General features: G+C 37.4%; 1 protein-coding gene across 12 annotated transcripts in view; it reads left to right on the top strand.

Moving 5' to 3' along the window:
• The window catches only part of BAZ2B (bromodomain adjacent to zinc finger domain 2B), a 111,438-nt gene that overhangs the window by 84,286 nt on the left and 12,025 nt on the right, over window positions 1-15,127 (top strand). For all 12 annotated transcript variants that reach the window (XM_054515373.1, XM_054515374.1, XM_054515375.1 and 9 more), the window contains 7 exons: window positions 2,233-2,373; window positions 3,123-3,377; window positions 4,130-4,344; window positions 5,758-5,832; window positions 10,841-11,084; window positions 12,711-12,773; window positions 13,983-14,127. In XM_054515373.1, the coding sequence (XP_054371348.1) occupies window positions 2,233-2,373; window positions 3,123-3,377; window positions 4,130-4,344; window positions 5,758-5,832; window positions 10,841-11,084; window positions 12,711-12,773; window positions 13,983-14,127 (1,138 nt within the window). The remainder of the gene's footprint in view (window positions 1-2,232; window positions 2,374-3,122; window positions 3,378-4,129; window positions 4,345-5,757; window positions 5,833-10,840; window positions 11,085-12,710; window positions 12,774-13,982; window positions 14,128-15,127) is intronic.

Genomic DNA, 15,127 nt, shown 5'->3' with positions numbered 1-15,127 from the left:
GAGAGAGATGGTTGAACATTGGCACAGATTGCCCAGTTTTGAGAGTTCTGGATGTTTTTGAGAAGTAAACAGAAATAAAATACAAAAACACCACAATTACTCATTTGCTTTTTGCTTTACATTTATGTATTTCTGTATCCTTTTTTTTTTAAGTCCATATCCTGAAACTTTTGTAAATAAAGTGCAGATAATGAGGATATTGAAATAAGATAGCCATCATTATAGCAAGTAGTTGTTAAGGAAATTGTTAAAACTTCTCTCTAGGATGTATTTGCAAATTTCAATAAAAGCGACTGACCAAACCCAAGAAAAACTGAATAATACTTCATTACAAGGACGTAGAGGAAGATGATACCCCAAGCAGCCATTCCACTGTTGGAAATCAGGATACCAGGCTAAATGGTCATTTAGTCTGATCCAGTGGTCTAATTATATTCTTACTCTTAACAGATATAGAACAGTGTTTATTTCAACCAGTAGAAGTAATGTTTAAATAGATTTATGAAACGTAGTGCAGCCTGAAGTTTTCAGTTTTAATCATAACTATAAATTACTGTGTGGACACATAAATATCCATATATACATCTCTGGTTTTCTTCTGTTGTAGAGCATTTCAAATTGGCAAAAACAAGTTGTAAGCAATGCCAGCTGACCTTGGGACATTGACATAGGCTAAGATAAAAGGCAATAAATCAGTTTCCAAAAGCAAATCAGAGGGCATCAAGTTAGGGATTTTGTGTGCTGCTTTAGTGTATTGTGATTTTTCAATACAAGATGTCTCTTATGAACTCAGGGTAGATAAAGAGGGCCTGCGTTGGCAGTACAGAGGGTACTTACACAGCTGTAGAGTAGCAAGCAGGTGGGCAGATGGGTAGTTCTGAATGTCAGTGCATTTTTTTTCTGCCAGTGTACATTTACTGGTCCAAATATGTTCTTGGTGTGCAATATGAAATTCGATCTTGCTATCCACTAAAGACTGTAGTAGTAGAAGTTATGATCCCTGTGCACTCACAGTGGTTATCCACAGGTGTCACTAGTGGTCTGATAATACTCCATGTAGAATCAAAAGGAAGAATAAAAAGTCATGGGGCCTGCCAGAACTCTACAGAGAAGTCAGTGGTTAATACTGACCTACAAATGCAGCTGAGCCCTGACTTAGTATTGCCCATACTCATTGTTGCAGAATATGGTGGTAGTAAATGGAAGAGACTAGAGTGACCTCTTAAACTAACAGAATAGTAGGGAGTGGTTCTGAGTAATGGGAGGCATCTTAGCTTGGTTCTTCAGCCCTTCTGTGTCCACAGGTGAAAAGCACATGCAGCATCTTCAATTTTGTACTGTATCAGGTTCTTGAGCGGAGGCACACACACATACGTGTGTTTGTTTATACACACAGTTCTGTGCTCTGAACAGGTGGTGCTGATGTGTGGCAGATTCCATACAATTTACACTTGATATTGGTTGCACGGAGGTGTGTGGGCAGTTGTGTCATCAGGACAGTGGATTGGCAGCAGAAACCCTGGCACCGGGGATGGGAAAGGCCACGGGAGCTCTAGGTTCATAGTCTTGGCATGTTACAGAGTTGGTGTAGTATTGGTGTGACTCCACTGTGGAGGGTGTTGAAGAGACAGTAGGTGCTTGACTTCTCACTTGATGATGCGTGTGTTCTTGTTGTGCATATAAGACATAAAGGACAAAATGTTCAGTTTTAGGTTGCATGCAAAGTGTATGGTAATTCAAGGCCAGAAGCTACTTGTGTTTGAAAAGATTGGTTGTGTTTTATAAGGCATTCATATCTAGTTTATGTATTATGGGACTTTTTCAGCCATGTATTGTTCAGAGAGATTTCTTGAGTGGTCTCTGCTGTAGCAGGTGCAGATTAACAATACTGGGGTGTAAGCAGGGCCTTTAAAATCAGGTGCCTTGCATGGCAATTCTTTGCCATATTTTCACTCAGTCATCTTTTTTAAATGGTACGTCAAAGAGTTTTTCTTTGCAAACATACTTGAAACCTGTGTCTCTGTGGACAGGAGAGAAAAAGCTGAATCTTAGATTGTTTTACAAATTCAGTGATTTTGTTCTCGTTTTTCCCTCCCCTTTACTTTAATGCAGGTTCCTTAATTGATGTGGCGATTCTTAAGGTTACAGAACTAGTACTCCTCAAATTCTTAGATTGTTCCTTTGTAAGTTTAATATGTGGGGTTTATTTTTTTCCCTTTTAATTCTCTTAAGGAAAAAGAGCGGCTGAAGCAAGAGAAACGTGATGAAAAAAGATTAAATAAGGAACGTAAACTGGAACAGCGAAGATTGGAATTAGAAATGGCAAAGGAGCTAAAGAAGCCTAATGAAGATATGTGCTTAGCAGACCAGAAGGTAATCACAACAACATAGACTTACTTTCTTGCTTCTTGTTTGTGTATTTTATAATTCTGTCAATAACTTTCTTCTTGCAGTCACACTGAGAGCATTCAAGTTTTAATTGAGGTAATTAGAGAGCTATTTGAAATATATACAAATACAAGATACTAGAACGCGACACAGTAGCATATGTTTATGTAAAAGTTTTTTGTTTAAAAGAGGCCTGCTTCCTAAAAACATGATTGCCTTTAAAAATTCTTTACTCAAGTTGTTTTCACTCCAGGAACGTGCATCATGTCTCAGTACACAGGCACTGTATAGTTATCTAGAGAACTCTTACAAGCTGTTGCTCAAAAAGAATTACTCTCCCAGTCTTCCAACTTCTTAGTTTTTGTCTGTAAGGACTTGACGAAGGTTGGGTTCAAAGTCTGTTCCAGAGAAATTCCTTCCCTTTTTCCCTTAAATAATTTTACACTACCTTTTACAGTAATTTGACTCAGAACAGATCTTTACAGTGTCTCCTGGCCAAAAAAGTAGTATTTCCTGATCTCTTGCCTTCTATAATTTGTGAACATTTAAATGTGTTTCAGCATTGAATGGGCAAGGGGTGCAGGATACCCCTTGGAAGGAAGGTTGCCTGTACCTTCCAGTGTTGTCATGCTCTAGGTCAGAAGGAAGTGTCAATCAATTTTCCCAGCTGTTATAAAAAGAATTTCTTTTGAAATATGCTACTGAATCTTTCACTTTTTTTCTTTGCTTTCCAGCCTTTCCCAGAGCTGCCTCGCATCCCAGGCCTTGTTCTTGATGGAAGCACGTTTTCTGATTGTCTTATGGTAGTGCAGTTCCTGCGTAACTTTGGTAAAGTTCTTGGCTTTGATGTGGCCATAGATGTTCCCTCCCTGAGTGCTCTTCAAGAGGGTTTGCTCAACATAGGGGACAGCATGGGAGAAGTACAGGACTTGCTTGTGAAACTTGTCTCTGCAGCTGTGTGCGATCCTGGACTTGGTACAGGATACAAGGTAAAAAGAAAAAATCCATAGTAAACACCCTGTATATACAAATGCATTCTTCATAATGCGTCTCTGACACCTCTCTCCTATGGATTTATTTTGACTTTCCTAATTCTTTTCTTCAGTGTCATGGTTCTAATATTACTCCAAAACTTCGTGTCCCATCAGCCTTCCCATTTTCCAGACATGATAAATTTCAGTGCATTTTCTCTTCACACAAACACACATCCCATTTTTATTTGGATCTTTTGTAGGGCACTGTCACATCTGTGGCCATGTCTTTTAACTCCTTTCCATCCATTCCTTTGCGTTCTTATCCTCATGTTGTATTCTCAGTGAATCTTGCTATTTCTTTCCCTAACGTCTGCTGTCTAGGTCACTGCATCAAAACCCCAATTCAGTCATGACTCTCTCTCTTACTGGCCTTCTTTTTCAGCTTTCTTCCACTCTAGAGCTCTTCATAGTATCATTGTGCACAGCAGTATTCATCAATTTTCAGTTGGACCATGCCTTTTTACATGTAATCCATTTAATTATTGCTAATATTATCTCTGTTTTTAAAAACTTAGAGGTGAAGACATTCTAATTTGTTACTGGATTTAAGATTTACATTTGAATAGTCTCAAGTACCAATCATGTTTGATATACTTATGTAAAAATGCAAAGAAACCCCTACCGTCCTCTATGAACAATAAAATAGCCTACAAAGGAAAATGGTGTTTTTAAAACATGACTGTCTGAAATGTCTTTGTTCTTTTTAGGCTAAAACTATTCTTGGAGAACACTTACTGAATGTTGGTATCAATCGAGATAATGTGTCTGAGATTCTGCAGATTTTCATGGAGGCTCATTGTGGGCAAACAGAGCTGACAGAGAGCTTGAAGACAAAAGCTTTTCAGGCACATTCTCCAGCTCAGAAAGCATCCATACTTGCTTTTTTGGTCAATGAGTTAGCCTGCAGCAAAAGTGTAGTAAGGTAAGATTTTTCCCAAACAGGTGTGTGAAAATAAGATCATAAAAATGTCGTAGTTCAGAAATACTGTGTATTCACTGTATTCCATTACAGGGAGACTGCTTATGTTCTTCTCACAATGAAAGCTGAAATTGGTTGAGTTACTGCTTCTTACCTTTATGTACTGTTGATATGATGGAAGAATATAACTTTTCCGTGTTTAGTCTGTAATTTTGTTTTCAAAGCTTGAACCAAAATTTCTCTAGCAATTTTAGGAATAAAAGATGAGGTTGATTGCCAAGAAATTTAGTAGGTATTCTAGGGAATAATTTAGGAAGAGTTGTTTAAGGCTTCTGCAGTACACTATTTTCCCTTTTTTCCTTTTGTTTTTGAAGATGTTTTGAAGATGTTTCTTTAAGTAGGGTCATAAGCTGAGGTGGCAAGCTTGATGTATCATCGTAGTAATTCAAGAAGGTGTATATGTTGCATTTGTGGTCAGTAGTGTATAGTATTTCATAATTTTAAGGACCCCCTATGTTCAACAACTTGTCAAAACCCACCAATATGGAACAAAAAGTTGGGAAATGCCATTTTCTGGGAGGCCTGTTCTTCCACAGACTGTCTATGCTAAAGTGTTTCATGACCTAATTGAGTGCTGCTTTGTTTCTTGGTGTATTCTGCTGGGTTTGGTACCCTGTGCTGCAAAAGTTAATCAGGGTTGCGTAAAGCAGGAATGGAAGAGATGCTTCAGGTTTTGCGAAGTTGGAAGATAGCAGAAGTGGGCAGTGCAAGTGCTGTGCATAACTGTTCAAGAAAGTTCACGTGTATCAGTCAAATTCATCATAGAAAGAAACTTCCTCTTGTTGCAGATGACTCTTAGGTCCTATTTGTAGAAATGATCACTTAGAACTTGAGTTTCTATATTTTGATCATAGAAACAACGGTAATCTGCTGAATTGCTGAGGCTGGGATGTCTCGGACATGGGCACGCAGATGGTGACTGTACCAAAGGCCTCTTTTTGGTTCTTCAGTTTCTGCAGCGAAAAGTGAATGTTGGATTGTAGGTCCCAGAGATCCTAGGTAGAATACTTCAGATGTACCAGTGGTAACTATTTTTTCATCACAGGGCTACATGCTTTGTGGCAAAGACATTTGGAGGCTTGACTCTGAACTAGAGCTATGAAAAGAAATGTTGAGTGCCATGCTCCTTGTGGAAAGAAAGCTGAGGTGATGTTGGGGATAAAGACTGACATAAGTACAGCAGTGTGCTACATTGGTGTTCCTAGTACTGTGATTTCCTATATTTAAAATTTTTTATTTTGAATTTTAAGGATTTCTCAAAAGATAGTTATTTGAGGGAAAAATGTCTATACGTAATGTCTATCAGAAAAAAGATACCTAAGTTCACAGTTAATGGATTATTTTCATCTTTGACAGTGAAATTGATAAAAACATTGATTATATGTCAAACTTAAGGAGAGATAAATGGATGGTTGAAGGCAAACTTCGGAAGTAAGTTTCATTTCCTTAAATATTACCATATTTTGCTTTTTTGCCTTTGTTCACATACACTGCTCTATAGGGAATTGGTTCTAAGCATAAAATCAGCCGATTAAGTTACAGGTTTACCAAGACATTAATACTCAAACTGCTTAATTAAGACGGATGTGAGTTTAGGATGTTGCAGCACCAGTCTTTTACAGTCTATTAAAGATGCATGAGATTCAGAGGGGTAGTGTCACTCAGATTTGGAGCGAAGTCAAGTCTAATTTTGTATTCTTTGGAGGAAACAAAAAACTTTTTAATTGGAATATTAAAGGAGCCATAAAATTGCTATTGACATAATCAAAGTTTATTTGGACCTACCATAATTTCCAGTGTTCATTCTGAAAGGCATTTTAAGACAATGTGATTTTCATACAACAATTGCCAATTGAATTTTGCTAATTTATGTTATCTTAGTGTTTCTCATCTGTCAATGTCACGTCGTTCCCTATAGCTAGGGATCATATGTAGAATGCAAGCTTTGAGATTATTTTTTATATTTCTTATATTTCTGTTTAAGGTAAAATTTGAACTTCTTAAAGGTTGTCAGTTTCATATTCACTGTTCTCCCATCCTACAAGACAAAATTCCATACAGCAACCATACTGGCTCCAACTATCGGAAGCTGGACGGCATAAAGTTAATGAATCACAGGGGGTAAAAACACATAGCCAGACTCTGCTTTTTTTTTTCTTTGTCACCTTTACCTCTTGCTAGGAATGGTAAATCCTTTCTTAGTCCTTGCTTTAGGTACTTTCATTTCTAATCTTATGTCTCCATTTTTTCCCTTTAATATATCTCAGAAGGAAGAAGGAAAGAAGTAAAGAAGAAGGACAAGAGGGAGGTAGAGGAAAAAATTAGACCAATAAAAAGACATTCTCTACTAATACTACAAATCCCAGTCTGCACAGAGTTAATGTATTTTAACCTTTAGGTTAACCTACTTACTTTTTCCCTGTCTTCATCCATGTCCCCTCTATGGGATATGGTTTAAGAAGTGTTTATGAAGTTCTGATGTAGCCAATTTACCATTAGCAAAATGGGACCCTTCCCTGTTCTTGTCTTCTTAGGGCCTGCTTAGTCTTTCTCTCCCTCCATCAAACTGTAAGTACTTGTAGATGTAGGATCTTCCCTTTTCCTTATAATCTCTCATTTCTTCCCTGTCAAGTAGTGAGCATCATACTCTGAAGTCCCAAGCTCATCCTCCTTGCTACAATAATTTTTCCATTTCTTGAGTTTTTCTGCCTCATGTGTGGATTTTGGGGTCCAGTAGTGCTCTCCTATTTTTGAGTGCAAGGATTGCAGCAGAGCTCAGGAATGTTGCTCTTCTGCTTCTTTGAATTCAATGAGCTTGATTCACCTCTCTCGATCTTTGATTCAAAATTTTCAAGTTTTCCACTTTTTCTGATGAATTCCAAGAAGGTTCTAGAAGACTCTTCTTCAATCAACTTGAAACAATATTTTCTTCTTTATTATGTCAATTATGTTTTCCATAAACCCTTACAACTGTTCTGGGGCTTCTCTGAAATGAAATCTGTACACATCAGTCTTCTTTTTGCTATTTTTTTCTGCTTCCAGACTTCATTCTTACATTTTATCTTCCCCATCCATTCACATCTTGATCTAATGTTTAAGCATCCCAGTCCCAAAGAGTTTTGCATGGCAATAACTGGTTAGTTGAGTACTCGCTGTGTGATCAAGAGCTGTGACCTCTTTTCACATGCCTGCAGACCTTTACGTGCCCCTCAGCACATGCCCCTCCTGCTGGCAGTGTGCAGGGGATGAGTAACGGAGGCTGAGGAATGGATTGATTTAATCGCAGCCTGTTTGGCCAGTGTTTGCTGTCATTAATCTTCAAACCACTGTGTCCAGGTCGGCTACAAGTATATTCAAGGGGGTTGAGAAAAGATTCTATCTGCATCGCATGTGTTCCATGAAGGAGGTTTTCTTTTTGCACTTATGTTCTCATTTTTTAAGGACATAACCTTCTCAGCTGGGGAGGAGGGCAAAAATAAATGCAAAAGCCCGTTCTTGACAGATGCAAATAAGCAACAGTAAAATCCCAGGCTGGAAAACAGAATCATTGTATTTTGTTTTAACGGATGCTTTGCCTCGCACCCCTTTCCCCGCTCTTCCCTCCTTTTCTCCTCCTTCCCTCAAGGATCTTAATAAGTGTAATATAGATGGCTGGAAATTTGAGTTCTGAACTGCCTGGACTGTTTCTGCTTAGCTGATCGTCAATGAGAGGTTGCATCTAATTCCTTCTCTATTGCATTTTGCTGTGAGTCTTGGTACTAATCCCTTTTTTGTAAAGGCACCTATCTCATATGATCAAGTCATCTTTCTTTGTGCTTTCTGTGTGACAGCTGTGGTCAGACTCTCACCTGAGATGATTCTGTGATTTTTTTTTTAACTAGATAATCAAAGTCTCAGCATCTCCTTTTCTATTACATGTCTTCTCTTTGGCATTCTTTTGTAGCGGGATCAACATAAAACAGAATAAAAATGAAATACTGCCTCTTAAAGAATTAGGTAATAATAATTTGGTTTAATAATTCACTTATTATAATAATTCGTTTTTATAAAGGACTTAAGTTTTTCACTGCAACAGTATTCTTTTCACATGCCAGTGTTTTTGTATGCTCTGTGTAAGTTAATTTCTGTTGAATGAAACCATTTCAACTCTAAATGATTGATGGTATGTGAAAAGCAGTATCCCTAAGGGGAGAAATTACACCCTGAGTTTAGGTAGGAGATGCTAATGCTTTTTTACCGAACTTTAATTTTTTGAGATGCAAGGTGAATTATGTGAAAAGTACAATGTTCAGAATTTCTTTGCCTTGGTACTACCTACTACATACATGCAAAAATTATGGGGAAGGCATGAACACTAAATCAGAAGGTGAATTTTCCTTCTGTGATCTAGTAAGCATTATAGATGAGATTAGAGCAGGCTTAAGTCAATCATCTGGTTCTCTGATGGGCTGCCCACTCTTTTTATAGGTCAGTAGACTTTATGATTCTCTCAGCAGTTGCAGATGCACGTTTGGTCCATACCTGAAAGTGAGAAAGACAGAACAGTTTCCTAAGTGAGGGTTTTCTTCTCTCAGTGAGCCATATGTCTAGGCAACAACAGAAAAATGATGCTGCTTCTTGAAATAACTGTACATTTTTAAAGTTATGCTGGCATTCATTTCTGCCTCTGCACTGCTTTGAGTAGGGACTGCTGCCTTCTTCTGCTTGTGGTGCTATCAAAGAAGAGCATCTTTGATTCATTTGCATGCTTGATAATTTGCAGTATTGTGCAAGCTTCCTTTAGTGCTTGACAACATTACATCTTTATTTTTGCTTTCAGCAAAAGTAGCCTTTTTTGTTTCTTCTGATTTCCTTTAGGTATATGAAAGAGGTGTTGGCAGGTCATGGAACATTCGCTTGCCAGCTTTATTACTGAGTTGTCTTCAAGATCATCTTAGTGTATATAAATTGTCTCTAAAATCATCCAGCACTGCAGCAGACAATCCAGTCATTAACTAGTGATTTTGGTAGTTAAGTCCTGTTTATTGGCAGGAATTTCCAGTCTACGTGAAGAAGCTTGAAGTTATCCTCTTGAAAAGGAAATTAGTTTTCTAAAAAACTTAGTCAAAAGCCTGAGTGGTATTGATGCGCAGTGAGACTGAGGGTTTTTGCACAATACCTGAAAATGTTATTTGCTTCCAAATTCACTGAAAGGCTTGAGATTTTTTTAAACATATTTTAAATCACTAAAACAGGTAAACATCCCCTTGATATGGAAAAAATAAATGGATAAGACTTTATAAATTCTCCAGTTGTATTAACTAGTGCATAAAAACCCAACCCAAAACAACAGCAATAACAAAACCATACCAAGAAACCAAAGCCCAGCAGTTTTCAAGTCCCTTTGATGATTTCTTGGCTAACAGTCTTTTTCTAAAAAATGCGCTGCTCCCAGTTGAACAGTGACACCTTCATTTCAGTTTGTGCTGTTGACAACTGGCTCTGGTTATCAGTGTTTAAGAAGGCTGGTCCATTTGTCAGTATTCCCTGGAACGAGTACTTGGACAGCACTCATTGTACTTGTAGCCACTTGCTGTATGGAATATTGTTCTGTAGGATGGGAAGAGAGGAGTACGACAAGGAAAAATTACGTCCTGGTAATTGTGTTTGTCGTTACCGTTCTGCTTTTCCCATCCTACCTTCTTCAGTCATCTCTTTAAAAATCTTTGTCTTTTCTACACGTTTATGAATCTCTTCTAAGTCAGTTGCGTTTTTGGTCTGCGTGATAAGTGACTGGTTCAGCCTGGCTATATACACCTCCTGTGGTTCAGCATGTTTGCCTGCAAGCTCCCTGATAGGTGGAACTGTAATTTTTGCTGTGTGGAATCTTGTCTTATAGGGGTTTTATAGAAGAAGGAGGTCTACTACAACCATAATAACTGGTATGTAAGTTTCCCTTTTCTTTCATAAAAGGAAAAATGACAGTTTGAGTAATCTTTAGTAGAACCTGCTGTTGCCATGCAATGTATATAATTTCATACTTCCAAGTGAGGATTTTTGCCTTTTTCTCCCTGGCTCAGACACAAGTATTTTGTCATCGTGTTCTTAAGTGCATTAAATAAAAGATAAAGAAGTTGAAATGGTTCTTTCTTCTATGTCGTCTTTCCTGACTTCTCAAAATCCTTCTTGTGTTTCATTTCTTCTGAACAGTTACACAGTAAAATTGACCTGGGAGAAACAAAGTCTATTCAGAACAGAACCACGAGTAGTAAGGGTTTTATAACATCAGTTTTTCTTGTTGACTAGTGACAATAAATATTGAGAAAATACAGTGTCGTGATAGATCAGAAGCTCTAATTCAAATCTGAAATATATGATTTTCTTTCAATCTCATAGGAAGAGAGGTATGTTTATGCTACAGCCATAATCCACCATTTCACCCTTTCTCATGTGTTCCAAGGCTTAGAATCATTCATGCCAAGAAAACTGGTAAAAGAGATGCTGCGGGGAGTGGGGACGGAGGCGAGGAACCCCATTCCTTGGAGACGCCCACACCCGGCCGCAAGCGCCGGCGGAAGGGAGGGGACAGTGACTACGACGATGATGATGATGATGACAGTGATGATCAGGCAGATGAAGATGATGAGGATGAAGAGGACAAAGATGATAAAAAAGGAAAAAAGGCAGAAGTTTGTGAGGATGAGGTGGGGAATTGTCAGTATAGTGAAACTTTATTTGCAAATAAGCTAAAACTTGTTTTCCTTCTCTTTTTCTGTAATATGGCACTGTTTCCCAAAAATGTTGCCATAAAAAGGAGGGAAGAATAACTTACTTCCAGTGTTTTGAAATTTTTATTAGTTTTTATTATTTTGTTAACAATGTAAAAATGTAAAAAATGAGCAATGCAGTTGCCTTTAACATTCTCTGTTTTGAAGCTTGAGTGATCTTCTTGTGCATTTTTTTCACAACTTCCCCCACGTGATTACTGCCTGACTTGATTTGATCACAAGATGATAAATTTTATTTGTCAGTGTCAGATATAATACAGGAAGTATCAATGAAAGATTTTTACCTTGTTGAGCTGGTTTTTAATGGAAATGCGCAGGCTTCCACTGGATGGAACCTGATACAAGGCACAAGCAATAGAAAATATTACGTTTTAAAGCACTTGATGCAGCACTGGGTATTTTCTGTTTGCCAGAAAATGATCCATTCATACAAGGTTCGAAGATTTTTAAGACTGCTTGAACAATGCACGTATCCAACATATGTGAACTCAGAGGTTTGCATACACCCTTAATTAGAAACCCAGCTAATTTCTAGTGTAGGAATAGCCCTTAGTGCTGCTATTGTGGATTTATTTCAGGTACTAGAACTTGTATGAATTTAAGAGACTACCTTAGAAGAACAGCCCAAAGTATTTAAAAATAATTCAGAATTTTTAAAAGATTAATATTTAGATTTCTAATCTCAAGTCGATCCCTCAATCCTTTTCTATCTTGTACAATCTCTTATGTTGGTGCACTGGGCATTTCATAGCCAAAATTCCAGTAACAGTACAGAAATTAATTTTCTGATCTACCAGAAATTCATCGCATTTGTATTCTATGTAGTATTTCAGACGGCCTTACTCTGGTACACTTTTATGAAGCCAAGAAATACAAGACTGGTATCTTATGGTGGAGATAATTTTGACCATATTCTTTTGGAAATTTACTACTATTTCCAAAGGTTTTCTTCAACTAAATTAAAACTCTTGTCATGGAAAAGACTCTAAACAGGCAAGAAGAAGGCAACCACAGACTTAAATCATGAACTCATTCCCCTTAAAAAATCAGCAAGATTGATGCTGTAACTTTTATAGCAGAGTTATAATTTCAATGTCTACAATTTCATGTAGACATTGAAATAAAATGCAAATGTGGACTGACCAAAGACTTACTGATAGGATTTTAGGGGACGCCATTATTTCGTGTATGAGAAACACTTAAAATTATTTTGACTATCTAAAAAGCTTCATAGAAACTAAGATTAAATTCTGTAGTATTGTGTTCATGCACAAACTGAGTTACTTCCAGTTTTCAGCAAACATGAGCTTTCTCCTTTGTCCATGTCTGGGTGGTTTCAAAATATTCAAGGTGTATCCTCTTTTCAATTGTGTTGTTGCTAGTGAAATATATTGCACAAGCACACAATTTGAACTTATTTTTTCTCTTTAGTATTTTCCTCTCATTTTCTGTGACATCTTTTTTCTGTAATAATGATAAGACACAGTGGTATGATTTTATCCTGTAATAAATATGGTCTGACAGTATATTTGGTGATTATAGGATGATGGGGATCAGACAGCAAGTGTTGAAGAATTAGAGAAGCAGATTGAAAAACTGACAAAGGTGAGAGACCATTACTCTTTTTTCTACTACAAATGTGATCACTGGGTGTTATGAGTTAGTATATTAAACATAAATTTCAATGCTCCAAGTTAATATAAATTGAAATAAGTATCTACTCTTGTTTTGTGAAACTATGAATAACGCTCCAATTTGTGACACCTGAACTGTGAGTTTTGTCCGGTGGCACTAAGTAGACGTCACTCAAAAGGCAGTTAATAGTAATAGTTGATAATATATTTGCACTTCAGAGAATAATTAATTTTTATCCAGATCTACTTCACATATTCCTGTTTGTTGATCTTAGAAAGTGATGACAAATTTTGTATGTGAGAAGCAATGGCTTCACTTATACAATGGATTGTTGTTCTCATGCCCTCCTTTTCATGCTGATTTCTGCCGTTGTGCTCCAAGCCAGTACAGAACTGTCTGGGCTTCACATTTTGAAAGAAGCAGCAATATAATTGGAAGAGTTAGCAGTGTAAATGAGAAAGTTATAATACTGTATTTAGGGGTACTCATGACCCATATTTTTATTGTTCCTATTTGTCATTTAAGACTTCATGTGTTGTTTCTCTCATGTTCCAAATTGCAGTAAATTAGCAGGCCAGGATCCACCTGACTCCCATCAGTGTCAATTTAGCAGAGCAAGAACTGAATCAACTAACTGAAGTTCTTGTTGGCCCCCCCTAAAGAGCTGTGTTATGTGCAAAGACAGAGTTTATTTTTGTGTATTGTTGTTGTCATTCTTTTATGAACAGTTAAAATATCTCACTAGTCTCCCATAAACAGTTGCATTATCATCTGTCTTCAGGGCTCTGTTTACCACTTGCTGATGCTGTGTAATTATTAGGATTTCAGCTGTTCTTGTGCAGTGATATTTTTTTTAATCCACTGCTTTTTGAGAGTCAGGGATAAAAAGACAAGGTGCACCATTGCAGTGTGTTTTTAGAGGATAAACCTGGGCTGAGCCAGGGAGTGCTTTAATGGATTTTTTTAAAAGGAAGTTTTGTAAGTAAAATCATCAAGGCAGCGATTGCAAGTAGAATATCACACAGATACACACAGGCACACCACTATCCTGAGTCTCTGAGACGGCCTCCTTGTCTGACCCTAACAGAAGTTCAGTCTGGCAGCCAGATGTTTTCTGTAATAATGAGATTTTTTTTTCCCCTGCCCACCGATTTATAATGCTCTCCCTTTTTTAAATAGCAACAAAGCCAGTACAGAAAGAAGTTATTTGAAGCTTCCCACTGTTTGCGTTCAATGATGTTTGGTCAGGACCGTTACAGGCGCCGGTACTGGATCCTGCCCCAGTGTGGTGGTATTTTTGTAGAAGGCATGGAAAGTGGTGAAGGTAAGAGCAATAAAGGAATGGTGGCACACACAGGCATACAAGGCCAAGACATGCTGCCCATCTCTGGAGGCGCTGGCTTTGTGCAGCAAGGTCTTCACCCTCAGCCAGATGCCCTCAGGCTGCTGTCAATAGAACTCACCCCTTATGTGGTTCTCTGGTATCTCTCTGGTTATGAAAGATCAGGTAGTACAAAATAAGGATTGGTATTTTGGAGTTTTCAGTTGTTATACTTCTACGTGTTATGCTTTTAGCTACCTGCAAAGTTTCTTGATTCTGAACTATTTCACCTTTCCCTATGGCAATGATCTCTGTGTATGAAAATCAGGAGGACCATAGAATGCAGAAAAAATTTTCATCCTCAGATTTTCTGCAAATGCACAGACTCTTCTGTGCATGAAAATAGGATAGATGTCTGCAAAAATATGACAATTACTTTCATGAAGTGAAGTACCTTGTTTTCTAATAAGCCACATGATTTAGTGTCTGTATTTTACCAATTGATGTTTCTTTAGCCAGCAATCGCTGAAATCACTTTGCTAAAACTAAAATGTAATTTTGGGCTTGTGACAGTTGTATGTTAACTGTGGTTGAATTTTTCACACACTTTTAATTGGATATATGCAGAAATTTTGTATTAACCGGACTTTTTTGTTGGTATTAGAATTTTTAAACATAAACCTTCATTTTGGCCACAGAGAAATCCTTTCTAATTTTCATATAGGTGAACCAAAACCTCATTTCTCTCACATTTTTTCCTTTAAAAAATAACAAGAAAAAGATCTGATGCACATCAGAATTGAATGATCTCATGAGAATTACATCATTCTAGAGAGCTGTTTAATTAACTGTAACAGTACAGCATAGTAGGAAATTGGAGCCTGGTTTGTGGTCCAAAAATAAGCCCTAGAACTTCTCCTAAATGTAATCATGATCAAGTTCTCTTTCTAAAATGGGTAGCATAAAAAGTGCTCTCCCCTCTGTCTCTTGCTCCACATTAAGT

Source organism: Molothrus ater, chromosome 7, assembly GCF_012460135.2.
Source record: "Molothrus ater isolate BHLD 08-10-18 breed brown headed cowbird chromosome 7, BPBGC_Mater_1.1, whole genome shotgun sequence".
Classification (NCBI taxonomy): domain Eukaryota; kingdom Metazoa; phylum Chordata; class Aves; order Passeriformes; family Icteridae; genus Molothrus; species Molothrus ater.
The sequence above is the reverse complement of the archived record's forward strand: the minus strand, read 5'-3'. Positions and strand labels throughout refer to the sequence as shown.